The 26,403-nt window shown below is 41.9% G+C and overlaps 1 protein-coding gene across 2 annotated transcripts; it reads right to left on the bottom strand.

Annotated features, from left to right (window-relative positions):
- On the bottom strand, positions 1 to 26,040 carry serinc4 (serine incorporator 4). 2 transcript variants are annotated; one of them, XM_010877550.3, is made up of 12 exons: positions 25,918 to 26,040; positions 13,411 to 13,578; positions 11,187 to 11,365; positions 10,396 to 10,475; positions 8,459 to 8,552; positions 6,731 to 6,942; positions 5,985 to 6,080; positions 3,236 to 3,362; positions 2,977 to 3,049; positions 2,741 to 2,780; positions 2,246 to 2,396; positions 1 to 1,732 (listed from the first exon to the last, which is right to left on the bottom strand). In XM_010877550.3, the coding sequence occupies exons 1-12, from the start codon at positions 25,942 to 25,944 to the stop codon at positions 1,519 to 1,521; spliced, it is 1,461 nt and encodes a 486-aa protein (XP_010875852.2). In that variant the 5' UTR covers positions 25,945 to 26,040; the 3' UTR covers positions 1 to 1,518. The 2 variants fall into 2 exon arrangements, with proteins under 2 accessions (XP_010875852.2, XP_010875845.2); XM_010877543.4 differs by lacking the exon at positions 25,918 to 26,040 and adding an exon at positions 20,797 to 21,265.
- Positions 26,041 to 26,403: the final 363 nt, after the last annotated feature.

Below are 26,403 nucleotides of genomic sequence, written 5' to 3' on the forward strand. Positions count from 1 at the left end.
TCACACAAAAACAAAATAACACTTTATTCAACAAAGGTTGACTTTCATTACAAAATGTATTTCCAATAAAAATCTGCTATCAGAGTAACACAATGTTCTAATAAAGAAGTTAAATGTAGTATTGTACAAATAAAGGTTTTACAGAGTCAAATTACTGGTCATAAACCGTGGAGAAGTCTTTACAGGAACTCAATCTCCAATTGTTCTTCAAGTAAGGTTGAGGTCATTAGTGCAGTCCATAACAAAGCGTTTTGCAACAGAAAACAAGCGTTTCCTATTGGACAATTATGTAGTCTCGCCTTTTCAACCTGTTTTTCTTTACATTTGGTTCATAGTGAATACATCCTAGATCATAGAGAGTCACTTCAAACCAAACATGTTAGAGTTCTGTAACTAGGCTTTTTCATAAAAAAAATTAACTGCCAAAACAAATGTAAAAAAACCACAATTATTTCAAAACCTCTTTAGTATTGGAACTGCCCCCAGAAGATTGCAAAATATATTATTCATTATTTGAGTATTTGGTAACACTTCTAACAGACAATGCATTGCATGTAATCCATTTTATTCATACAGTACATTGTAAGCCTTACTATGAGGCATTACAAAGGCTCATGCATGCATGTAACAAGTGACAAATTGTTATACCTGTTGGCGAAAGTGTTATCTAGGATTTTGTTGAGTATTTGCCATTAGCTCCACACCAGAGCAAACACAATAGAAAATTAAAGGTATTCAAATTAACACAACAATGTGCAAAATGGTCATGTAAATCTTCACAATATTGGAACAAGTCCAAAACGTCCCTAAATGTTAAAATAAACCTTCAGAATACTGGGAAATGTTCAATGAACTTTTCACTGAAGTGTTCCTAAACATTTCTGTACTCTTTCGTTGAGAGACCACTGCTTGATTGTATCCTACTGAAAGTGTATACCACTGAAAACCACATCTACTGCCAAATCTACCCCTGGTTGTAATTCTCAAAACTCTAGGCAGGCCTTACTATAGGAAATTAAAAAAATCTAGTCAATAGTTAAAATTGTTACAGCTCCCGTCATCCACAAGTTGGGAGTCTTTTTTTCTTCCCTTTGGCAATTTGTTAGCCTTTCCCCAAACCACTGACTGCAGTCTCATTATAGTGGTGAAACATTGACAAAATGAAGCTTAATCAGTTCGGATAGGAGGCTGTACTGGTCCATAGAGTCCTGTTTCAGTGTCTGTGTTCAGAGGGTCAAGCGGTCTGTGTGAGGATTTATCAGACTCAAGGGTTAATCGTCTGGTTAGTGTAGTTCTCTGTCCATACTGGAGTGAGTCTCTAAACCCTGACCCTTGACCTCAACCCTGACCCCTGGCACTCAACCACAGTGCATTGGGAGGGTCCAAGGGGAACATAATTCAAACCACCTCCGCCCCTCAGTCTAGCACAGGTGGGGGTGGGTGTCCATCTTCCCCCCCGTCAGTTGGGTTCTGTCCTGTCCTCCCCCAGAACACAGGCTTTGACTCAAAGGTCACAGGTCAGACAATGACACTGACGTGGCTGGAGGAGTTGGCCGAGCGGCGTTTAATGCGGGAGCGGCGTGGCCGGCGCGAGTCCGAGCTGCAGTGGCAGAGTGGGCTCAGCAGGAGCCAGAGGTAGAGAACCACGCAGGCCCAACACGACGACATCTTCACCCAGAACGTGGACCAGCTGCCATGGGTGAATGTGGTCTCCAGCACCGCCGACTCATAGCTGGAGAAGGACCCAGGAACAGAGAGAGAAATGTTGATAGGCAAACGCAACAGATGTGACATGGCTGGCAGTTATCGCCCCGGTAACGTTCATGTGTATCCCCCCCCCCCCCCCCCCCCCAGAGTCCTTTGGTTGTCATTCATTCAGTCAGATGTTGTTCAGCTCTGGAAAAAATGACGAGACCACTGCACCTTTTTCTTTCCTTTCCATAAAAGTCAAAAAGGAAGGTTTTGAGTGTGGAACAGAAGGGTTAAAATTAAGAGACCACTGCAAATTGAACGCTTCTGCTCCTCACTCAAAACGTTCTACTTTTTGGAAAGGAAAGGAAAAGGTGCAGTGGTCTCTTAATTGTTTCCGGAGCCGTATGTGTTAAGTCAAATGTTACGATGCAGTGAGTTGGCACCGGGCTTTGTAGCTCAATTGGTGTCTTGGTTTTTCATTTAAAGTCAACATTGGGACAAAGTTGTGTGGTGGTTGTGTGTTGGTTGGGGTCCCTAGCGGTGAGATACAGACCTGAACCAGTTGGTGAGAGTCATCATGACATAGAGGGAGGCCAGGAAGAAGACAAAGTGGAAGAAGAAGTAGCTGTAGGCCACTCTCTGACTCTCATTATGAATCACCTTCTGGCAGCCCTTATTATCTTCATCAATCACAAACTCTTCCTCTGAAAAATGCCACCAACATAACAGACACAGTCAGTGACCCCCGGGCCCTGAAGATGGTCTTTTCAGAGGGTCCTAGAAAGGGCCCAAAAACATTTTGGTATCATGACATTCAAATAAATCGGTCCGGTTATAAGCTGGCCTCCAAATCCAAAACATAACATTTGAGCTACGTTTACAAATATTTCAGATATTCTGCCCTGTAGACTAATTCTGACATCCTTATAATATGGCGAAGATAATTGGGTAATTCTTATGTACTACAAATCTATGTACTTATTACCAAGTCCTGACAAAGGTACCCTTCCAATAAAGCTTTACAGTCAATCAACTGACATGAACGAACCTCCTTCTTCTTCAGGGCAGCAAAAACAGCATGTGGCTTTCTAGGAATACAGAGAAAGAGAGTTTACATAAAAACAAAGCACCACATTTTCAAACAAAATGATCCACTCACACATAGTACAGTAAATGATTCTCCACTATGCATGCTGCCACCAAATGTTTCTTAATGGTAACATTTGCATTTCAATTCTTGATTTAATGTCTATTAAATGTCTACAGGGCAAACCAGATCTTTACCTGGAACTCATAGCGATAAACTTTGATCATCCAGAAAGGACCGAAAACCTCTGCTAAGTAGGACGCTTCATTGCTGAAAATAAAACATTTTTGAATAAGCAACTTTTTTTGAATGTAGCTTTATCTCAAAACTTTGAACCCCTATTTAAAGTAAGTAAACAATGTACTTTGATTTTAGTCGCAGTAGAATGTACGTAAAACTGAACAGGAATACACGCTGACAGTCATCAGACACTCCTCGTAGTCATGTAGCTATTACCATGCAAAAAGCACACAGCAGTACATGATGGCGGCTCCTATGATGGCCACGGCGTTGGTCTCCTTCTGGACGCCGTCCTGCCCCACACTGGGGTAACACAGCGTCATGTTGGCTCCCTGGTTCACCACTAGGAAGGAGAGAGGTGAGTCATCCTCTGTTTCTATCGGCAGTGACACTGGACTTTGTTGCTTTTTGTGAAAGAGAAGAAATGTGCTTCCATCTGTGTGCTTGACCCTGTCGTATTTACGGGGCTGGAGCCATACTCATATCACAGATCAGTGATCTTGTAAAGGAAAACTGGTCTCAGATTGGCTCTCATCCTCTGAGATGTTAAATTAAAACTGGCCCTGATTTGAAATTTCAGTTGGCGGAATACTAGTGTTGTATAGGAAAGGCACAATTAGGCACATTCTGATCTATAACTCCGTCCTCTCATTCATTCCCTGGAAATATGGGAACAATTGAGGTAGAGAAGGGTCTGTGAGCAAGACTAAACACACTGTCAAAGACTGTTTATTTTGTGTGAGTTGCAGACTGTCACCATCACTGCTATTAGATTGTTATGTTAAACATGTCTGTCTGTCAGGTTGCTCAATCTTCATCCATTTTTCTTTTTTTTTCCTTTTTGAATGTCCTGTAACTGACCAACGCAAGGTGCCTTAAGCCCGCAGGTACATAGGCAACACACACACACACACATACATACAGGTCGTTCACCAAAGGACCCTTACAAATCAACTGTGGAATCCAGAGTGGATTCCTGTGTGTTGTGGCCTACTGAACAGAGACCTTAAGTTCAGTGAAAACACTGGCTAATTACAGGGCCGCTTACTCTACATACACACACACACACCAGGCTGAGCCCACTGCAGGGGAGAGGAGACCCAACCTGCTCCCGATGTTATGTGTTTTCAGTCCAACTCCAGACTAATTCCTCCACTTATAAACACCAGGATTAGTCTCTGTGTGCGTGCGTGTGTGTCTGTCTGTGTGTGTGTGTGTGTGCTCGTTTGGTGAGGTCACCCAGCTGATTGAGCCAGAGGGACCGAGAGTTGGCACACATGGCTGAACAGAACCAGACAGGGAGGAGGATGGATCCATTCAGAAGGCGCACTACTCCCTTCATACTGCCCTACTTTCTATCAGGGACACATATGCATGCAAGCTTTCAAATGTATACACACACATTAATACACATACACACACACATTAACACACATACACACACATTAACACACATTAACATACACACGTAAACACTAAGAAATGTAAAATATTATCTTCACAGGACAATGTATATGTGTTGAGAATAGGTTCAATAGAAAACTGACTGTGCATATTTCCTCAACAAGTTGCAGCATTGTATTGCCCTGGGACAGCACACACACACACACACACACACACACATTCCCACACACGCATTCCCACACATACACACACACCACTGACTTCATGCAAAATGGCTTGGCACAAACACCAGAATGTTCCAATCTGAATGGGTGGAATTAATATTTAGTTTAAAATTATCAGCTAAAAAGCCATGTAAAAATAATATCACTGTAGTACGACGAGAAGCATGGCTTGTGAAATTCAGAGAAAAAAATGTATTAAGCGGGCGGTCAAAATTAGAAAAGGGAAGAAATTGCTGGATACCTAAAGGGAATCATAAATGCACTGGGAGGGAGAGGAATGACCTTAACCAGTTGGCTGAATTTGGACTTCTGTTTGGAGTCCCAGAAAGGCAGAGAAATGATTCACTAACTGTGTGTACTGAGGAATAAAGACATTTGAATTCCAGGTTAAGGGCCAAGGACATCGGTAGTGGAGGGCTGGGAGAGAGGAGGGGGAGGCAGGTGGAATGACAGGAGAGAAGGGGCAGTTCAGCACGAGGCTGGGGGAGGGGGGGTAGACTGCTGAGGTCGAGGAGGTCATAGGTGAATCCATTTTCAATACAGCTCTGGATCTGAGGTCAGGGATACTCAACACAAGGGGTTTCAGAGAGTGTAGCGCTACGGGCAGACCATATCACCGCTAATATGTTGTTACTGGAGCCATCAGGAATGTGAAACAACCTCTTCAGCTCCCTACAGCTCACTGTCTCCACTGAAAACAACATGTAGCAGCATATATCATTCACCCCTTTTCCGTGTGTGTGTGTGTGTGTGTGTGTGTGTGTGTGTGTGTGTGTGTGTGTGTGTGTGTGTGTGTGTGTGTGTGTGTGTGTGTGTGTGTGTGTGTGTGTGTGTGTGTGTGTGTGTGTGTGTGTGTGTGTGTGTGTGTGTGTGTGTGTGTGTGTGTGTGTGTGTGTAATGCACCCGGTTGCAGGCAAGCACAGGGTGTGTGTGTGTGGTCTTAGAGGACAGAATGGGTATTGTGGCTGTGTATGATTCAATATGATTAAGTGGTCTAGCTGTCAACATCAGTGAAGCTACCAGTATCAGTGACTAAAGTGAATAAGATGTATTAGTTAAAGTGAATCAGTTGAGGGTGTCCTATGGGGGGCGGGGGTGCTGTGTTTCTTACAGAAATGACTAATCCTCTGTCTGGAAAGGTGTTAGACAGATAAATAAATACCAACCAAGTTCCCCCCGAGTTTGGCTGGTCTTGCACTGTCAAACAAAACGTATCTATTCTACTGTAGATTTGAGTACAAATGCGAAATAAGATATGTGATAATGTACTGTGTGTGTGTGTGACGGTGTGTTTGTGTCACACAGTGTTTCCCCTGGTAACGCCTGGTGGGGCATACTTCTCTCCGGGGGCCGGCTGGACAGGGCAGAGAAGGTGAGGTACATGACGTAACAGCTGATGATGGAAGCCTGCAGGAGCCCTGAACGAGGCTGCTCTGTAAAGGAGACACAAGAATCAAATGAGAATCAAATAAACAAACACATGGATGTACCCCAACACAGCCCACACACACGCTTGTTTTACTGTACTTGTGTGAACTTTTTACACACTTGTGGGATAATTGTTCACGCCTATTAAACCTTCTATCCTTTCTAAACCATAACCTTTAACCCTAAAACCCCTTTATAACCCTGACATCAACCCCAAGACTAAAAAATATATTAATATAACTGAGGACCGGGTTACTATACTAGAGAGGACATCAGTAGCTCATGTATAGTAGTAGGCATGCGCTCACACACACACACACACACAAATTGGAAGGCTTGGTTGGGAAAATGACATTCAAAACATAATTATAGAATGATGGGATAAACAGATCTTTCTGAGAACAATGATGATGAGCAGTAGGAGGTGTTACGTCAGTTGGGGTTTAGCTGTAATTGGCCAGTGTCATCTTGCAGACTTACACACGCCGACGTTTGTTCAGCGCAAGATTGAATAAGTGTTACTTCACTGCTAAGTCCTTTCCATTTGATGCACAGGTCACATACGTGTTGCGTTCATATGTGTGTGTTTGCGACTACATACTGTAACGTGTGTGTGTGTGTGTGTGTGTGTGTGTGTGCAAGTGCAACCACTCACTCTGCTGTACACAGGGTGTGACTGCGATGAAGGACATGATGCCACAGAGGGCTAGGTTGGTCCACAGCAGGAACTTGTTGGACTGGCATGCGACCGGGTGGGTGTAGTATTTGTACATGAAGGTGAAGGCCATGGTGGCGATGCTGTAGAAGAACAGGGTGGCACACATCACTGCCAGGTACCAGCGCCTGTCCTCCGCTGCCCCCGTCAACCTGACGGAGGACGCACGGACCGGGGGACAAAGCAAAGGGAAAAAACAGAATTACTGAGCGGAGGAACATGACAAAATCGAAGGTTCCATCCCACCAGTAGACTTCCAGAGACTCGGAGGATCTACGCCAAGGCACACCAAAGGTCCTTACTGACACACTTGATGCTGGTAATCCCTTTGACTCATCATCTGTCTGCATGTGTACGGTACTCACCCATCTGTGGAGAGGCCTCATGCTCCCTGGACCAGGGCTATTTCTACAACACCACGTTCTGTTACTTTCCCATCAATAATGAATGCCTTTTATGTGCTGAGCACAGACATATAGCACCTGGGGCTGGTCAGTAACAGGGCAGTCCAGGAAGAAAAGATGGACCGGGACAGAGAACAAAGACGGGGAGGGAGAGAGTGGTGGTTCTGGGAAGAAGGGGGTTCTGAGAAAAAAGATAGCACCGCTAACTGGATCTAGGAAGAGAGAGTTAGTGTTCTGGTTTCTGGGAAGAGGTAGATGAATCGTGTTACCCTGAATGAAATCTTGCATGAAATGAATATTATGTTACATTGATGTTAACACTGTGTGTCTTGCAAGTCTGGGGACCAGAGTCCCACTGTGTGGGACTTGGACACCCTGACAGGGCTTTCACAGGCTTCCTGGTTACTGTCTGTTTGGCTTGGAGATGTTCCAGACAGAGCAAAGCCTCTTAGGTTTTTGCTAGATTCAACCCTGACAAACAGAGGGGTTAAGCATTTAACTGACTGAGACACGGAACACACACATGCACGAACATGCACACACAAACCTCTTTCACACAAACGGCAGCGAAGACAGCAGCCGGAGTTAAACAATGTTTTACATTACAAATAAATAAATAAAAACATCTGGGACCAAGCTGGTTGTCAGAGAATTAGAGGGTACATAGAAGTGAGGGAAAAAAAGAAGGGGGACGGTAGATGGGATTGGAGAGAAGAAGTGAGCGAGGAACAGAAAGGAATAGAGATGGATGGAACTTAGAGGTAGAACCGCTTGCAAACGCAAGGAAACAGAGCTGTTGAGAGATTCAACAACCGAGATACTAAGCAGTAATAGTGTTCAGCCTTCTCCTTGAGGACAGATGTTTCGGTTGAAACAGAGGTGAAGGGGAGACAGATAGCCAGACTCCAGATATGTGCCAGGCCGGGGAGAGACTGGTTCAGACTGATATGTAGTATGCAAAGTATAGGTCATGTGCCCCGACCAGGCCTCCGAACCGCCAAAGTTGAATTTCATGGAGTTGAACTGAGTTGGAAGTCAGCCCATTTCAACAGTTGCAGAGAAGAGCAGAGTAGAGCGGAGTAGAGGATGATTGAGGGTCTAGGGACCCCCCCACCCCCCACTCCACTCTACCTGCTGTACTATGAGTGGAGGACAAGGACTGACTTTCTCCAACATGCCACCCTTCACTCAGTCAGCTTCAACTGTAACCACACAGACCAACCAGGAACATCCCCTCCTCTCCCTACTCCTGCTCCCCTCTTACCAGTTCTTGTTCCAGGTGTGGGCGAACGCTGTGATGAGGGTCAGTTGGATGAGGATGAAGGCAAATCCTCCCACCACGCCTACGTAGTGCCAGGCTGAGAGGAAAACACATTGAAATAGATAGAGGAAAACACATTGAAATAGATAGAGGAAAACACATTGAAATAGAGGGAAAGAAATTGAAATAGATTGAGGGTAACACATTGAAATAGATGGTAGAAAACACATTGAAATATGTAAAGGAAAACACATTGAAATAGATGGTAGAAAACACATAAAGACAGAAAAACACAGAAAGAGAGAGGGAGCAGGGAGATGAAGAAATGGAAAATTAGATGAGACAGAAAGACATATATGGAAAGAAAATATCCATGCAGTTCAAATGTGTATGACCTCTTGTGATATATAATATTTCACATGGTGACTGTATCTTTCATTTGTGTGCTACAAAATACATTTCCTCATTAAATATTACTGTTCTCTATCCAGTAGTTATTCACTCATATCTAGGATATCCCGAGGCAGTGATACAGCTGTAGACATCTGAGAACTACCTCTGTCACAACAAAACTTACTGCTGCCAAAACCCATTTTAACAACAGAGTTTTAGGTGTACAGTGCCCTCTAGCAGTATTTAACAAGATGTGCAACTACTCCACTATACACTCACCTAAAGGATTATTAGGAACACCATACTAATACTGTGTTTGACCCCCTTTCGCCTTCAGAACTGCCTTAATTCTACGTGGCATTGATTCAACAAGGTGCTGAAAGCATTCTTTAGAAATGTTGGCCCATATTGATAGGATAGCATCTTGCAGTTGATGGAGATTTGTGGGATGCACATCCAGGGCACGAAGCTCCCGTTCCACCACATCCCAAAGATGCTCTATTGGGTTGAGATCTGGTGACTGTGGGGGCCATTTCAGTACAGTGAACTCATGTTTGAAATTATGTTTGAACCAATTTGTAATGATTCGAGCTTTGTGACATGGTGCATTATCCTGCTGGAAGTAGCCATCAGAGGATGGGTACATGGTGGTCATAAAGGGATGGACATGGTCAGAAACAATGCTCAGGTAGGCTGTGGCATTTAAACAATGCCCAATTGGCACTAAGGGGCCTAAAGTGTGCCAAGAAAACATCCCCCACACCATTACACCACCACCACCAGCCTGCACAGTGGTAACAAGGCATGATGGATCCATGTTCTCATTCTGTTTACGCCAAATTCTGACTCTACCATCTGAATGTCTCAACAGAAATCGAGACTCATCAGACCAGGCAACATTCTTCCAGTCTTCAACTGTCCAATTTTGGTGAGCTCTTGCAAATTGTAGACTTTTTTCCTATTTGTAGTGGAGATGAGTGGTACCCGGTGGGGTCTTCTGCTGTTGTAGCCCATCCGCCTCAAGGTTGTGCGTGTTGTGGCTTCACAAATGCTTTGCTGCATACCTCGGTTGTAACGAGTGGTTATTTCAGTCAAAGTTGCTCTTCTATCAGCTTGAATCAGTCGGCCCATTCTCCTCTGACCTCTAGCATCAACAAGGCATTTTCGCCCACAGGACTGCCGCATACTGGATGTTTTTCTTTTTTCACACCATTCTTTGTAAACCCTAGAAATGGTTGTGTGTGAAAATCCCAGTAACTGAGCAGATTGTGAAATACTCAGACCGGCCCGTCTGGCACCAACAACCATGCCACGCTCAAAATTGCTTCAGGAGATTGTCTTGACCAGGACCACACCCCTAAATGCATTGAAGCAACTGCCATGTGATTGGTTGATTTGATAATTGCATTAATGAGAAATTGAACAGGTGTTCCTAATAATCCTTTAGGTGAGTGTAGATAAGGGGTGTCCAATGCATTTCACATTTCATGAACTATTCTATAAGGTCATGTTCAGTGTGTGCATGTCTGGATGTCCTGGCCACTCACCGTGCAGGAAGGACTCGGTAGGGATGAAGAAGGCAGCAGTACACATCCCAAGCAAAGTGATGAACTTCAGGAACCAGAACCTGCATCAGACAACCAGATATACAGTTATAGGAATAAGAGATTTATAATAATTTGGTAATCTAAAACAATATATTATAATGTAAAACAATATAATGCGTTTTATATGTATGTTTGAAACAGAGGTTGGGACAACAAAACCACCTACTTTGTTGTTGTATAAAATATATACAATATACAGTTATTTTCTCAATGCTCAAGTTAACCCACAGACTGGTCTTTGTTCATCTGTGAAAACTTGTCGCTACTACCAGGTTAACCACTCTGACAGGAATGCTTTCCCCTTCCCTGGGTAAAAGAGTGGAGTGTGAGGGATTGGGGAGGGGGGCACTTGTGAACTTGGGTGGCTTCCACATACCCAGGGAGCATTTAGTAATGCTAAAAACAACATATTTGCAATCTTACAGGCCCAGGAATCGAACCAGTAACCTTTCAGTTCCTGGCCTAAAGCTCCTCATTTCTTATGCCTGCTGCATACCTATGGGGGACGTGCATCTTCTGGAAAACAGAAGCAGTTTTAACACACCAATGCCAAAATGTCAGTTCCAGCTCCTGACCCGTATTTGTTTTATTAAGGCCTTCAATTTACACCGATGTAGAAATTAAAAAAGAAATATCTGTGAGTGTGGGGTAGCTTAATTGTCTGGGAAACCAGGCAAACTGATGGTCCTGTGTCTCCAAAATGTGAATGGACCTTCAGGGCTATTACTGACCCATTGTGGATGAGTGCTCTGAAGTCCTGGCTGGACTTGACATCAATGAGAAACACTGCCATCATCAGGTAGAAGCAGGCAGTGCCAAAACAGACTCGGTAGACCGCAGAGTAGCCAACCAACATCTCACAGTCCCCTCCGCCGTGGGCCTGGTCACACACCATGTTGAAGAAAGGCACCTGAAACATGCACACACACATCCAAACAAACACATAATCCTTTAGTCCTCTGTTATGGAATGGTTGGGGGTGTGTGTGTGTGTGGGGGGGGTGTCTTTAGGAGCAGAACAGTGTCCTCAGATTATCTTTTGGCCTGTTGTGGGCTCAGAGATTAACCAGAGGTTTATTGAATAAGACATAGTAAAACCAACAGAAGCCATGGTGTGTTTGAAACACATTGTGAATGAATTCTCTAAACAGACAGTGATAGGGAGAGAGTGGACCCCAATGGAACCCAAATCCCAATATAGTGCCCTACTATGGGCCCTAATCAAAAGTATAAAGGGAATAGTGTGCCATTTGGTCCCCATTCTGGGAGAGACAATATATCAGACAATCACATACCATTTTAAATCATAAAAATATGTTAAATTTGCTCCAACCTGCCAGTAGAGCTGGGTGTTGGTGCTTGTTTGACTAAACTCTAGGTACCACTCTGCCATGCCAGTTCAAACAAGCCCAGGTCAATTATCTGATATTAATTTGGATAGCAACTGGACAGTGGTGGGAAGATATTGCCTGAGCTATTGATGGTAAGACTTTTATTTGGAAACCGGCCTGGGTTCAAATACAATTCTAGTATGATATGTGCCTTATATTCAATAACAAATATTTGAATGTTGGAATGTTTTAAAATATTATTTGAAGGTTTTTGATCATTGGATCAATCATTGGAAGTACAGTCACTTTTTAAATTATTGGAGCTCTTGACAAAAATGTGAAAAAAAGTTATGTAAAACCAAAAGAAAACACACATATTGAGCGAAATTGGATGGCTGGATGCTAAGGGGACCATTGCAGTTTTGTGGTGAATTAAACTTGCTTTATCTGAAAGATTACTTCAAGGAAGCTAATCAAGTAATAATCAAAATGTAGACATGCATTGATTCAAATTGCTATATCGCCACAGTCAGTTGTAACCAGTGCTATGCAGTGCTGTGGGTGTCCTGAGAAGTCTTTAAGTAAAAACTCATTTCTCAAATCATTCAAAATCGGCAGTCAAATTTGTATGTGTGAAATAGAATGTACTCTGTATGTGCAAACCGCTAAATAGCGGAGCTTCAGTGTTATCAGTGGGACTTTTCAATTATGGGTATGCCATGTTGACAGTTAGCCATTCCTCCATGGACTGTCGCTGGTCTGCAGACTTGGGTTTGAGAAACTTTGCCTCAGATGATATCATTGAGGTGGATGGCCCACAGAAGGTCATCGGATGGGACTGCACATGGGGACCAGGTGTGTCGTGAGGATACAGACGGGTGACAAGTTAAGAGGAAAACCTAAATAAATGGGAAAAAACTAATGTGGATGCCTCCATAAAGGTGTACTTCATGATACAATTATCCAGTTAACATCCTATCACGTTCTGTGGCATGTTTAAAAAATGCTGAGCAGCAGCTTGCTGTCCTCAATTTCAGATCAAGATGGAAATTGGATCAAGAAGATAGGATCAAAGTGACTTTGAAAGAGGGTTAATTATTGGGTCTCTTCCAGGATGACTGCCAGAGACGTGTAGAATCTATGCCAAGCTGTGTTGAAGCTGTTCAGCCAGCTCATGGAGGCCCAACACCTCACTGAGACACTTTGTTTTCCTTTAATTCATTACCCTTTTGTATGTTTGGCCAAAATGCACTATGTTAGAAAATATGACAATGAAAGTCTGACAATGATGCCATTACAATCTCCCACAAGGAATTCTCCTTTGTCGTTCGAGTGGATAGAAGAACAAAGTTCAAGACCTGGATAGTGTCGCTGTCCTAATGTCGTAATTCAATTGAACGGGATAGAGCATAACATTTAATTTAGTCAGAGACTTGGAAGGTGCACGTTTGCCACCATTCACTACAGTAGTAATTAACTAAAATCTTATAATGACTTAGTCGGCCCCCGAAAGCCAACAAGTGTAATTACATATGGACAGGACCGGTTAATGGAGAAAGCAAGGTGCTCAGACATTGACGGGAGAGTGGATCTCTCCAGAGGAGGACGTGAAATGAGACACTCACGTTCTCCCTCACAGCCTCGGAGACGGTGCGTGACAGCATGAGGCAGGAGACGGCACAGGCCATAATGTGGAACAGGGTGTACATGATCCGTGTGCTGGATGATGACTTGACTGGGGGGCAGAAGGAGCAGCACAGTGAGCACGGGGCCGGACCACAGCAGCAACATACCTGGAGAGAGGAAAGACAAGTCAAAATATACAGTATATCTATAGTAGTAACATATCTGGAGAGATGAAAGACAAGTCAAAATATACAGTATATCTATAGTAGTAACATATCTGGAGAGAGGAGAGACTAGTCAAAATATACAGTATATCTATAGTAGTAACATATCTGAAGAGAGGAAAGACAAGTCAAAATATACAGTATATCTATAGTAGTAACATATCTGGAGAGATGAAAGACAAGTCAAAATATACAGTATATCTATAGTAGTAACATATCTGGAGAGAGGAGAGACTAGTCAAAATATACAGTATATCTATAGTAGTAACATATCTGGAGAGAGGAGAGACTAGTCAAAATATACAGTATATCTATAGTAGTAACATATCTGAAGAGAGGAAAGACAAGTCAGAATATACAGTATATCTATAGTAGTAACATATCTGGAGAGAGGAAAGACAAGTCAGAATATACAGTATATCTATAGTAGTAACATATCTGGAGAGAGGAGAGACTAGTCAAAATATACAGTATATCTATAGTAGTAACATATCTGGAGAGAGGAAAGACAAGTCAGAATATATAGTATATCTATAGAAGTAACATATCTGAAGAGAGGAAAGACAAGTCAAAATATACAGCATATCTACAGTGGATATAAAAAAGTCTACACACCACTGTTAAAATGCCAGGTTTTTGTAATGTAAAAGAATGAGAAAAAAAATAATAATGTCAGAACTCTTTCCACTTTTAATGTGACCTATAATGTGAACAATTCAATTGAAAAACAAACTGAAATCTTCGAGGGGGAAAAATGAAAAATAAAAACCTTACAATAAACTGGTTGCATAAGTGTGCACACCCTCTTATAACTGGGGATGTGGCTGTATTCAGAATTAACCAATCACATTCAAACTCATGTTCAATAGAAGTCATTACACACATGCCCTCATTTAAAGTGACTCTGATTAATCACAAATAAAGTAAAGCTGTTCTAGTAGGATTTTCCTGACATTTTCTTAGTTGCATTTCAGACAAAAAGCCATGGTCCGCAGAGAGCTTCCAAAGCATCAGAGGGATCTCATTGTTGAAAGATATCAGTCAGGAGAAGGGTACAAAAGAATTTCCAATGCATTAGATATACCATGGAATACAGTGAAGACAGTCATCATCAAGTGGAGAAAATACGTCCCTCTAAAATTTATAAAAAGTCGAGAAGAAAACTGGTCAGGAAGGCTTCCAAGAGGCCTAAAGCAACATTAAAGGAACTACAAGAATTTCTGGCAAGTACTGGCTGTGTGCTACATGTGACAACAATCTCCCGTATTCTTCATATGAATGGGCTATGGGGTAGACGGACACCTTTTCATACTAAGAAAAACTTCCAAGCTCAGCTGAAGTTTGCAAAAACAAACATCAAGTCCCCCAAAAGCACGTGGGAAAATGTGTTATGGCCTGATGAAACCAAGGTTGAACTTTTTGGCCATAATTCCAAAAGGTATGTTTGGCGCAAAAACAACACTGCACATCACCCAAAGAACACCATACCCACAGTGAAGCATGGTGGTGGCAGCATCATGCCTTGGGGCTGTTTTTCTTCATCTGGAACCGGGGCCTTAGTCAGGGTGGAGGGAATTATGAATAGTTCCAAATACCAGGCAATTTTGCCACAAAACCTGCAGGCGTCCATTAGAAAGCTGTGCTTTGGGTCAGCACGACAATGACCCAAAGCACACATCCAAATCCACAAAAGCATGGCTTCACCAGAAGAAGATTAACGTTTTGGAATGGCCCAGCCAGAGCCCAGACCTGAATCCAATTCAACATCTGTAGGGTGATCCGAAGAGGGCTGTGCACAGGAGAAATCTGACAGATTTGGAGTGCTTTTGCAAAGATGAGTGGGCAAATATTGCCACTTCAAGATTTGCCACACTAATCGACTCCTACCCAGGGGTGGGTAGTAAAGCGTTACAAGTAACACAAATGAGTAAAAGAGTACAGTTTCAGAGGAAGGAGTACTTTACTAGTTAATTTTTAGGGACTGTACTCTTTACTCTTACTCAAGTATGTATTTGTTGAATAAATCTTAATCTTTACACCGCTACATTTCATCTACTCTTTCTTAACAATTTTTTCTTCAGTCGTTTGTCAAAAAATATTGAGTTTTTTCATTTCGTGATTTGATTTGAGTTTGGGTGATCCCTCCCGCTCCTTAATATCTGCATTGGAGTGCGAGCACAGACGTAGCTAATTAAATGACAAAAAACTAACACCGACATGGAAAGTTGTCAATTGGAGGACGCTGACAAGGGAAATTCCAATCCCTCACCACAGTAACATATCTGGAGGGAGGACAGACAAGTCAAAATATACAGTATTTCTATTGTAGTAACATCTGGAGAGAGGACAGACAAGTCAAAATAAAAAGTATATCTATAGAAGTAACATATATGGAGTGAGGAAAGACATGTCAAAATATACAGTATATCTATAGTAATAACATATCTGGAGAGAGAAGAGGCAAGGTAAAATATACAGTATATTTATAGTAATAACATATCTGGAGAGAGAAAAGACAAATCAAAATATAAAGTATATCAATAGTAATAACATATCTGGAAATAGGAGAGACGTGTGGAAAGGACTGGACTGAGATAGGATGTTCCTGCATAGACACTATAGTTTAGATATTGTAGTCTACTGCATATATTGACAAACCTAGTAAGTGAATAAGTGATGCATTGCATTAAATGAAAAGGATCATCTGTCTATATAAAATTATTTCCACAGCCTTAATTACACATATCTGCCTATTAAACCACCCACCCAATTACAAGTAATTAATTGTAAAACCACAGAAATAAAACATGACACTATCAAATGCAAGGTCATCAGTTGAGTAGGAATGGTGAACTCAAAGAATTATTTCCAGATAAGCTTTCACACAAGAGGATTTTAGGTTGTTGGTTGTTGTATGTCACAGGTAGTTCAATGTAATCGAAATAGACAATTCAATCTACCTTGAGTCAATCCAATCCATGACCCTAAAAGTATTGTATTGTATTGTAGTATAGTGTGTTGAGCTTGTCCTATTTTTGATAGTTGACACCTGTGATTTTACTAGTGTGCGCATGAATGAAACAGTGACAAGGATGTTTGCTTAATACCACACATCAACCTACATTTAGAAATGTTTCCTGTCTGGTGTTGTGGTGTTGGGATTGGGAAGTAGGGTTGGGGTTGTTAAAAGATTAACCTAAAAGCATCTGGACGTGGGTTCTGTTCAGGGTGGTTATTTTTCTTGTGCCACTCTGATTAATAAATGTCAACTCATGAATGCTGCCCAAATCCAAAATAACATTTTGATGACACGTGCATGCTATAATCCAATGGAAAATACCCAACATCATCTCAATAATAGCGGAGGGAGATATGAGGAGAATATATTGACTGACATGGGGAGACTCTAAGCCCGGGCTATATAACTCCCATCCTGTTGGGCCGATAACACTTCATCCTTTCCTTCTAAATCAGGGACTGATTCACACCTGAGACACTTGAGTGCAATTAACTATCAAGTAGAAACAGGAACCAATAGTGTTTCGGCCCTCCGGGAGTAGAGTTGATTCGTCCTAGTCTAAACAATTCAATTCACTCTTAAACTATGTATAGAAGTACAAAAACAGGCAAAGCCCCTCAGACCATAGCAACATGACAGTGTACTCAATATTGACAAAGCTGGCCTGAACTGGCCTTGTCAGTTTGTGATATTATGACAACCAAAAATGTACTAGAAACCTATGACATCACTGCATGTGTTTTAGCATGTGATGATCCTCAGTTCCTATATGTTTCAGCATGCTATGTGACACTCCTCAGTTCTAGCTAAATGTTTTTTTACAGTGACATGTGATGCGAGGCTCCTTAGTTTACATGTTTTTTAGGATGCTATGTGATGATCCTCAGTTCACATGTGAGCATTTGTTTTGGCATGCTATGTGATGATTTTCAGTTCACATGTGTTTTAGCATGCAATGTGATGATTTTCAGTTCACATGGGTCTTAGCATGCTATGTAATGATCCTCAGTTTACATGGGTCTTAGCATGCTACAGTGGGGAGAACAAGTATTTGATACACTGCCGATTTTGCAGGTTTTCCTTCTTACAAAGCATGTAGAGGTCTGTCATTTTTATCATAGGTACACTTCAACTGTGAGAGACGGAATCTAAAACATAAATCCAGAAAATCACATTGTATAATAATAATTTATTTGCATTTTATTGCATGACATAAGTATTTGATCACCTACCAACCAGTACGAATTCTGGCTCTCACAGACCTGTTCGTTTTTCTTTAAGAAGCCCTCCTGTTCTCCACTCATTACCTGTATTAACTGCACCTGTTTGAACTCGTTACCTGTATAAAAGACACCTGTCCACACACTCAATCAAACAGACTCCAACCTCTCCATAATGGCCAAGACCAGAGAGCTGTGTAAGGAGATCAGGGATAAAATTATAGACCTGCACAAGGCTGGGATGGGCTACAGGACAATAGGCAAGCAGCTTGGTGAGAAGGCAACAACTGTTGGCGCAATTATTAGAAAATGGAAGAAGTTCAAGATGACGGTCAATCTCCCTCGGTCTGGGGCTCCATGCAAGATCTCACCTTGTGGGGCATCAATGATCATGAAGAAAGTGAGGGACCAGCCCAGAACTACACGGCAGGACCTGGTCAATGACCTGAAGAGAGCTGGGACCACAGTTTCAAAGAAAACCATTAGTAACACTACGCCGTCATGGATTAAAATCCTGCAGCGCACGCAAGGTCCCACTGCTCAAGCCAGCACATGTCCAGGCCTGTCTGAAGTTTACCAATGACCATCCGGGTGATCCAGAGGAGGAATGGGAGAAAGTCATGTGGTCTGATGAGACAAAAATAAAGCTTTTTGGTCTAAACTCCACTCGCTGTGTTTGGAGGAAGAAGAAGGATGAGTATAACCCCAAGAACACCATCCCAACCGTGAAGCATGGAGGTGGAAACATCATACTTTGGGGATGCTTTTCTGCAAAGGGGACAGGATGACTGCACCGTATTGAGGGGAGGATGGATGGGGCCATGTATCGCGAGATCTTGGCCAACAACCTCCTTCCCTCAGTAAGAGCATTGAAGATGTGTCGTGGCTGGGTCGTCCAGCATGACAACGACCCGAACCAAGCAGCCAGGGCAACTAAGGAGTGGCTCCGTAAAAAGCATCTCAAGGTCCTGGAGTGGCCTAGCCAGTCTCCAGACCTGAACCCAATAGAAAATCTTTGGAGGCAGCTAAAAGTCTGTATTGCCCAACGATAGCCTCGAAACCTGAAGGATCTGGAGAAGGTCTGTATGGAGGAGTGGGCCAAAATTCCTGCTGCAGTGTGTGCAAACCTGGTCAAGAACTACAGGAAATGTACGATCTCTGTAATTGCAATCATAGGTTTCTGTACCAAATATTAAGTTCTGCTTTTCTGATGTATCAAGTAATGTCATGCAATTAAATGCTAATTAATTACTTAAAAATCATACAATGTGATTTTCTGAATTTTTGTTTTAGATTCCGTCACTCACAGTTGAAGAGTACCTATGATAAAAATGACAGACTTCTACATGCTTTGTAATTGGGAAAACTTGCAAAATAGGCAGTGTATGAAATACTTGTTCTCCCCAGTATATGTGATGATCCTCAGTTCACATGGGTCTTAGCATGCTATGTTACACTACTCTGTAACAATAACAACCATGGTGGGATGGCTAGCTGCAATGTTTGCCCTGACTACGGATTCCATCTTTAAATAGGAGAGCCAGTTGTAGTAACTCTCTGCTGAACGAACCATGGGTTATGAATAGTGACATCAGAAATTCTGTTTTAAAATATTTACTTTTACTTTAAAACCACATAATTTTACTATTACATTTTTTTATTTCTGATGTACAAGACATCTTAACTCAAAATAGCTTCTGATATGTGGAATCGTTATCATATGATTACAGGTAGGACTGTAAACTTAAAGACTGTAACATGTCTATCTCATATCTTTCTGAGTTTCATTTCACCTCTGTCTCAGAAGTCCAATATTGCATCTCCTAGATGCTGAATTGTCATTATACATCATGTCTTCACAATTACAAACATCAACATCCACATGCAATTCACATATTTTAAATTAATGTGTGATTCATAAGTGTTTCAAGGTTGATCAAGATATATTCTATGTATTATCTGGATTGTATTGACCTGTCAGCTATATTCCCATATATGCCTGTCACTCAGGGAGTTGTACTCAGCTCCTTCCAGAGGCCCAATGGAAAGACCTTAATGCTGTAGTATTGGGGTCAGAGGGCTTAATCATGACCCCTTTGATGAGGGCTGTGGTATGAGGAAGAAGAGTCTAAACACAAACACAAACAAACTGTTTCTTTGATAAACATCTAAAACACATCATGGCTAATAGTGAAATAACACAAAGCTGGGGCAGTCGGACACACGGACACATTACTAAGACAGTGTCATTTGTAGGACTGTAGATGAATGCTTCAAGCCACAGAGTGTAGGGAGTTCTCAAAATCCTTAATGTGTTCAAAACTAATGCCTTTCAGACTATCATACTCTATTCAGTAGTATCTCTATATCTACATATATACATTAAATAGATCATTTATTATAGTTGAACAACAGAACGCTGGTGAAGTAGGACAATTAGAAAGCCTAGTAGGTCAGCATAATTTGTAGGATGACTGGCTCATCTAGGATTTGTAAGACCGTGACTCACAGCTTTCCAATTTGAAATTAACCTGCATTGCACTGGCCGAACAAATGTATTCGCCAGGTATGCAATATATTTCCAATGCCATGCACTACAGTGTCTATTACACATCTTGAAGTTACACCCTCAGGCCTGTTGAATTGGTCATCTTCTAGGACAGGATCTCATAATTTGCAAACCAGTGATAGTTAGCTATCAAACAGTAACCACTATTAAGTTTAAATTAGTTGTTTAAACAATTCATGGAGCCATATTAGCATAAAGGCTAACTCAATAATCCGAAATATGAGGCACAAAGTTACTAAAAAGACAGCAGTTTTACCTTGTCTAAGTGTCACTTCATGTGTAACCCGTCTTCATCATTTCTCTTATACAGCACTGATGATACACCAACTCTGTTATTTAGGACTCTGACTTACCTGGTAGGCAAACATGTTGAGGAAGTAACTGTAGACACCAGACTGGGTCATCTCCCGGGCCGTCATTTGGTCAGAACCCTCCAAAACAGATTGCTTTGACAGTTAGATCACAGACCCTGTGAGCACCTCGTTCACAAAGACCCCATGAAAAGATCCTCTTACTAAAACACAGACGTGAAAAAAAATGTGTTTCTCTAAAGACGCACAGCCCGTCCAAAGCAAAAGCTGTACGTTTGGATGCAGCTCTACTTCCAGTGGTCAGCCAGGTAGTTGATATTATATATCCCGGGTCATATGAAAGTATACAACTGTGTTGTAGCCGTGCTTAATCTCAAAATCACAGCATCAATCTAACTTGGAGGATAGAAAGTGTCCGGGTGTTTTCTTCCCCCCATATCCTGTGTCCTCTCTGTTTCTGTGTCAGAAGCTGCCAGAAGAGTTGGAGAAAGAGGTGGTGGCAATGAATGCCCAGCAGCCCTCAACCCCTCCTCTTCCCCCCCGCTCCAGTCTACCCTGGCAGATTAGGCCTAGCCAAGAAGAGGGGGAGGGAGAGAGAGGAGTGGCCCATGTGTCAGTCCCATCTGTCCCTCCCTTCCCCCAGGGCCCTCACTCCACCGCTCCAGAGAGAGCCTCCGGGCCACTCACACACAGGAGAGCATCACGATAGGATTGGGCCACTCTGTCAGATAATATGGCTACTAACTTGCAATAATGGAATTACCCTGAAATAACTGTTGATTTTTAAACATTTACAGATGTTATTAGGGTCCTTATGCTTTAATGGGCAGTGCCACCTGCTGTCAATAAAAGCTCAGATATTCTCTGCTGGGACAGTTCAGAATAATATGCACAAATAGAGCCAGAGACAGGTCTCGCTCCAGGCAAAATCATAACCCATATTCTTGGTTATTTAATTAAGTTGCAAACAAACAGAAAATAGACTGTACTTCAAATACAACAACCCAAATCATCTTGTACGTATTTATTCTTTTTTTTTTTTTTATGTAGGGACTGCTTGCCACTTCGCTGGAGTCCAGAACAGAATCATGCGGCCTACCCAGAAGCAGAGGTTACAAGACGGGATAGGGGTCATGACCTGTCTTTGGAGGGTAGAAAGCCTGATGCCAACTGGTTAACCATCTCCTCAGAAATATTGTAATACATTTCTCAGATTATGTTGTATCGTCTGCAATGTTACATGCAAAGATAAGTACCTCAACTACAATTTTTTTTGTAGATTTACTGACTTTCAGGCCAGGGGAAACCAGAGGAGGTTCTTTCCGGTTAATAACAGGGAACGTGTGTATGTATAGTGGGCTAGCTGAACTACCCTTGTAAAAGGTTTCAGTTCAGAAACTGCAGAGAATGGGAATTAATTGTAATATTTTGCATGCAGTCATGGCAAAAAAAAGAAATGATATTCTAATCTATCAATTTTTTTACCAGAGGCTTCTGCTGTTAGTGTAATAAAGAGTCTGTTGGAACCGATGTCTTCTCATGCTGGTTAAATGAAAACAGGCTACAGGAGGAAGGAAGAGCGAAATCCAGCATTGTGTACCACCCGCAACACCAGCAATTTCTGATTGATATCTGATTGGTCAAGAAACGCAGAGAAACTTACAGCAACGTGACAAATCAATCTCAGAAATTGAACTTTTCCCACATTTTTAAGACTTTGCCACTATAAAAACAAATTTATTGATTGAAAATCGCTGGGATTGATGGGACGTCCTGCCTGTTCACACGTTCTCCAGGGGCTCTGCTATAGCGCCATTCTTAACTGCAGTTCTGTAGTCCACACAGGGTGTTGACCCAGGCACTGAGCACACAGGGAGGGGGTGAGTCAGAGTAGATTTGGGTCAGTGTGCAGGGCGCAGTGCCAGGATAATCCAGGGGAGTTGTAATGTACAGTTCTCTCGGTCTCAGCCAGGGTGACCTTCATCAGCCTCTCTCACTCCCTAACCCAGACTGGGTTATAACATCATATACCATTTAGCGGCAACTTTGACCCAAACAGGATTTTTGTTTATGCGCTTTTTAAGGTGAGTCAATTGAGAAACAAATTGTACGTTTTCTAGTTACCCAATTGGACTGACCATCACAAATGCACAACATTCTTGCTACAACAGATGTCGTCACTTGTCTCCAATAGTGTAGGCTACTCCTTTACCTTAATATAAAGCTCTGCATGGCAGAATCACTGCCCACTGCCATCCCTATGCTGGCTTGCCTGAAGCTAGGCAGCATCAATCCTGTTAGGTCCCTGGAGGCAAGACCAGATGCTGCTGGAAGCAGTTTTGGAGGGCCATTAGGAGGCATACTTCCCTCAGGTCTAAATTTCAAATCCCAATAACCCTGGATAGTGAAAGGGACGTTGCCCTGTTCCATCTTTCTGATGGGATGTTCATAAGTGTGATGTTTCTACTTGCCACAGCACTGTTTTAACCCTTCATAGGTTTCAGAGAACAAAATAAAATGTGTTGTGACGAGTAGAAACAACTTAAAACAAAAAGGATTTTGGAATGCTCCAGCAAATCAATAATTAAATTAAAAAATATTTTCGGGAAATGTTACCTGAGTTTTTCCTGGTTTTCTAGTGAAAGGATGTAAAACCGTGTGGCAGGGGTGTTATTTTGTACCGAATCGTCCCCAGGGACTTAGTTTGCCCACCCCTGTTTTAAAATGACAGAAAAGACATCTGAACTGTGTGAGCATTTTTTATGCTGCCCCAGACCTTTTTGAATGGCTCTGCTTTGTCAGACAGTGAAAAAAACAAAAAACAATACTAACTTTCTCTGTCTTCCAAAGCTCTAATCCTTCCTCCGTGTGAATTAACTTAGTACATACAGAAACAGTTTGCCTACAGAGCTGTCTGATGCGACACAGACTGGGATAAGAGGCTTGGTGGTGGGGGGGATACAAATCAACTGAATGAATGCTCTCACATTGAATGCCGGGGACACCCAAATCTGACAAAGCCTCTAGCATAGCAACACTTGGCATAAGTATCTACAAATAGCAAATCCTTTTTATTGGGAACTCTTTCACTAATGACATAGAGGGGATGGATAACAATACAGTTACTGATGTCATACAGATTGAGTCACAGATTATAATCTGAACTGTATAGGCTTTTATAACACGTGAATTAATAATGTAAAATGTTCTTCTATTAACTTGACTGTCAGCACTCATTGTAGTCTTTCATTCCAGTTCTTTGTCGTGCAAGCAGAGTAATGAAACAAGACTAAAATGCTTGAAATAATTTTACAGCAGCAAGAATTATATTAGTAAGTAAGGAGCATCATGGGACAAAAAAGTCAAGTGAAGTCAAGCCTTCAAAACGGGGTAAAATTTAGGGGGGGTCTATATTCTAAAGGAGGCTCAGTAAAAATACAGTTCAAACCTCACAGGGGCTTAGATATCCAATTCACAACACTCTTAAAGTATAGCACCTTATCACAAAAAAATAGATACTCAGTGACAATGAACTAATGCTATTTTCCAAGAACCCACATTAACTGATTTAATCAAAGTAAATAAGAAACACTAAGAAGTTAATATAATTTGAAGATCTTTAATCTGCGGTTGGCTGAATCACTCCAGTGTGAACTTCCACAAACCAATTAGTCCCATCAGATAAACAGACTTGTATTCATCCAACCACACAGCAGAAAACGTTTCTACAACATTTTCCAGTAGAAGATTTTCTTGGACAATCTTGGTTGTCCTTCCTTGTTTCAATGTAATACTCTGTTTGGTGAGTAATTAATGTGATCCAGGTTTATCTCTCAAGGGTCGGACTGTCAATCTAGAACACTCCACTATATGGCATTCCTGGAGGCCCTGTCACTCATAGATAATTGCTGTTACCTCGTGGGACAGAAGACAGAGCCAAAGCCGGCAAACAAAAGCAAATTAGAGGAGGAAAAACAACGCTTGACTGAAAGCATTCAATCTATGGTTTCAATAGGCCTTTTAGAAGAACAGTTGGATCCAGTCCCAGAACATTTTTCATTTACTTTTTTTCTAATTTAGATCTGCTCCTTAAGATTCTTTAGATCACTGCTATTTTGTACAAGTACATTGTTTGTCGTGTAATCATTCAGTATTACAATTCATTGATCATGATCAGACACAGTGACCCCGAGAGGCAAGACTCACATGCAATGGCCACCTTTCATCAATGGTGACATGACTGACTGAGTGCACGCAACATTCTGTTCTCTCATTTACGCTGTCTGGATTACACAGAGGCCACAGATTATGGCAACATTTCCACATAATCTACAAAACAAACCAAAACCATTTCTGAAAGGATGAAAAAGCATCTTTCAGCTGCAGGAATTATGGCCACATTACCAGTGGAGAGGATTTGTTTAATATAAACAGTATATGTCCTACACATTACAGGTTGGGGGATAAAAAAAAAACAGGATGTGTTTGCTTTTCTTATATGGCTATCCTGACTGTTAAGGTTCAACACACAGCTCGGTACACATTAATTTTCAATGTGACAATCATAGCATTGGTAGGCATACAGGGGATGAATTGTTTAATAAAATGGGCTATTTCAATCATATCAGTGTCTGTCTGTCTGTTGGTAGTGTTGAGTTGTTCAGTAAGTTTATCAACATAATGCAAGCCTAGCTATATGTACAGGTCACCAGTAACTATTACAAATCAAGAAGAGGAGAACAGTCAAGTGTTGATGAACCACTGAACATGGCCAGGAGCAAAACTGGGTAAGAAGGCAGGCAATCTGAGTTTCCACCAGGCGGGAAGTAGGTGTTAATTAGACACTCTATTGATTCCATTGAGTTTACCATGTCAGTCATGGCTGCAACAACACACACGTCACCCATAATAACAGTAGAAACTGAGAGAACTCGTTAGCTATAGTATAGCCCCAGTATTAAAGAAATTAAAGACTCACCCTTTTTTATAGCAATCCCATGAGAGGCTTGAGTTTCAGTTAAATCCATTCAGGGAGTTAACTAAAATGTATTGACTGAATATTAATGTCACTTAATGTCAAACTCTAGAGTCCCACCCCCCACTAAAGTCAAGCTCACGGAATGCCCCGTTCACAGTTCTGAGGTTTGTCTCAGTTTGTCTCACCTGTGCGCAAAGACAGCGACACGACATTACTTCTCGCAGCGCTGCAGCTGGCACTGAATAGGTCCACTGGCATTCAACGATCAATCATACAGCAGGATGAAAGCGTTGCCAGGTCAGCAGTAGAGTAAGCAAGCTCCTAAACACTCCAGCTAAAGATGTGCATGTCTCCCTCCTGGTCTTCATTAACATGCCCCTGGTATCATTGCACCTTAGGGCCTAACCAATCATACCATCACATCTCCTCAAACAGACTGCCATAGATCACCTCCTATAAGGGCATAGATCAAGTCAAATAGATGTTTGGGCTTCAGAAGCTTTGTGTACTCTTAAGCTGATTAAAATAAATTGGGTGGATTTAGTAGTGTACTGGAGGCGGGAAAACGATGTGTGTGCATATGTGTGTGTGTGTGTGTGGGGGGGGGGGGGGGGGTAGAATAGGAGGTTGATTGTTGGGTCTACAAGTACTAAAGTAGACTACTGTAAACC

The sequence above is a fragment of the Esox lucius genome, chromosome 2 (genome assembly GCF_011004845.1).
Source record: "Esox lucius isolate fEsoLuc1 chromosome 2, fEsoLuc1.pri, whole genome shotgun sequence".
Classification (NCBI taxonomy): Eukaryota; Metazoa; Chordata; class Actinopteri; order Esociformes; family Esocidae; genus Esox; species Esox lucius.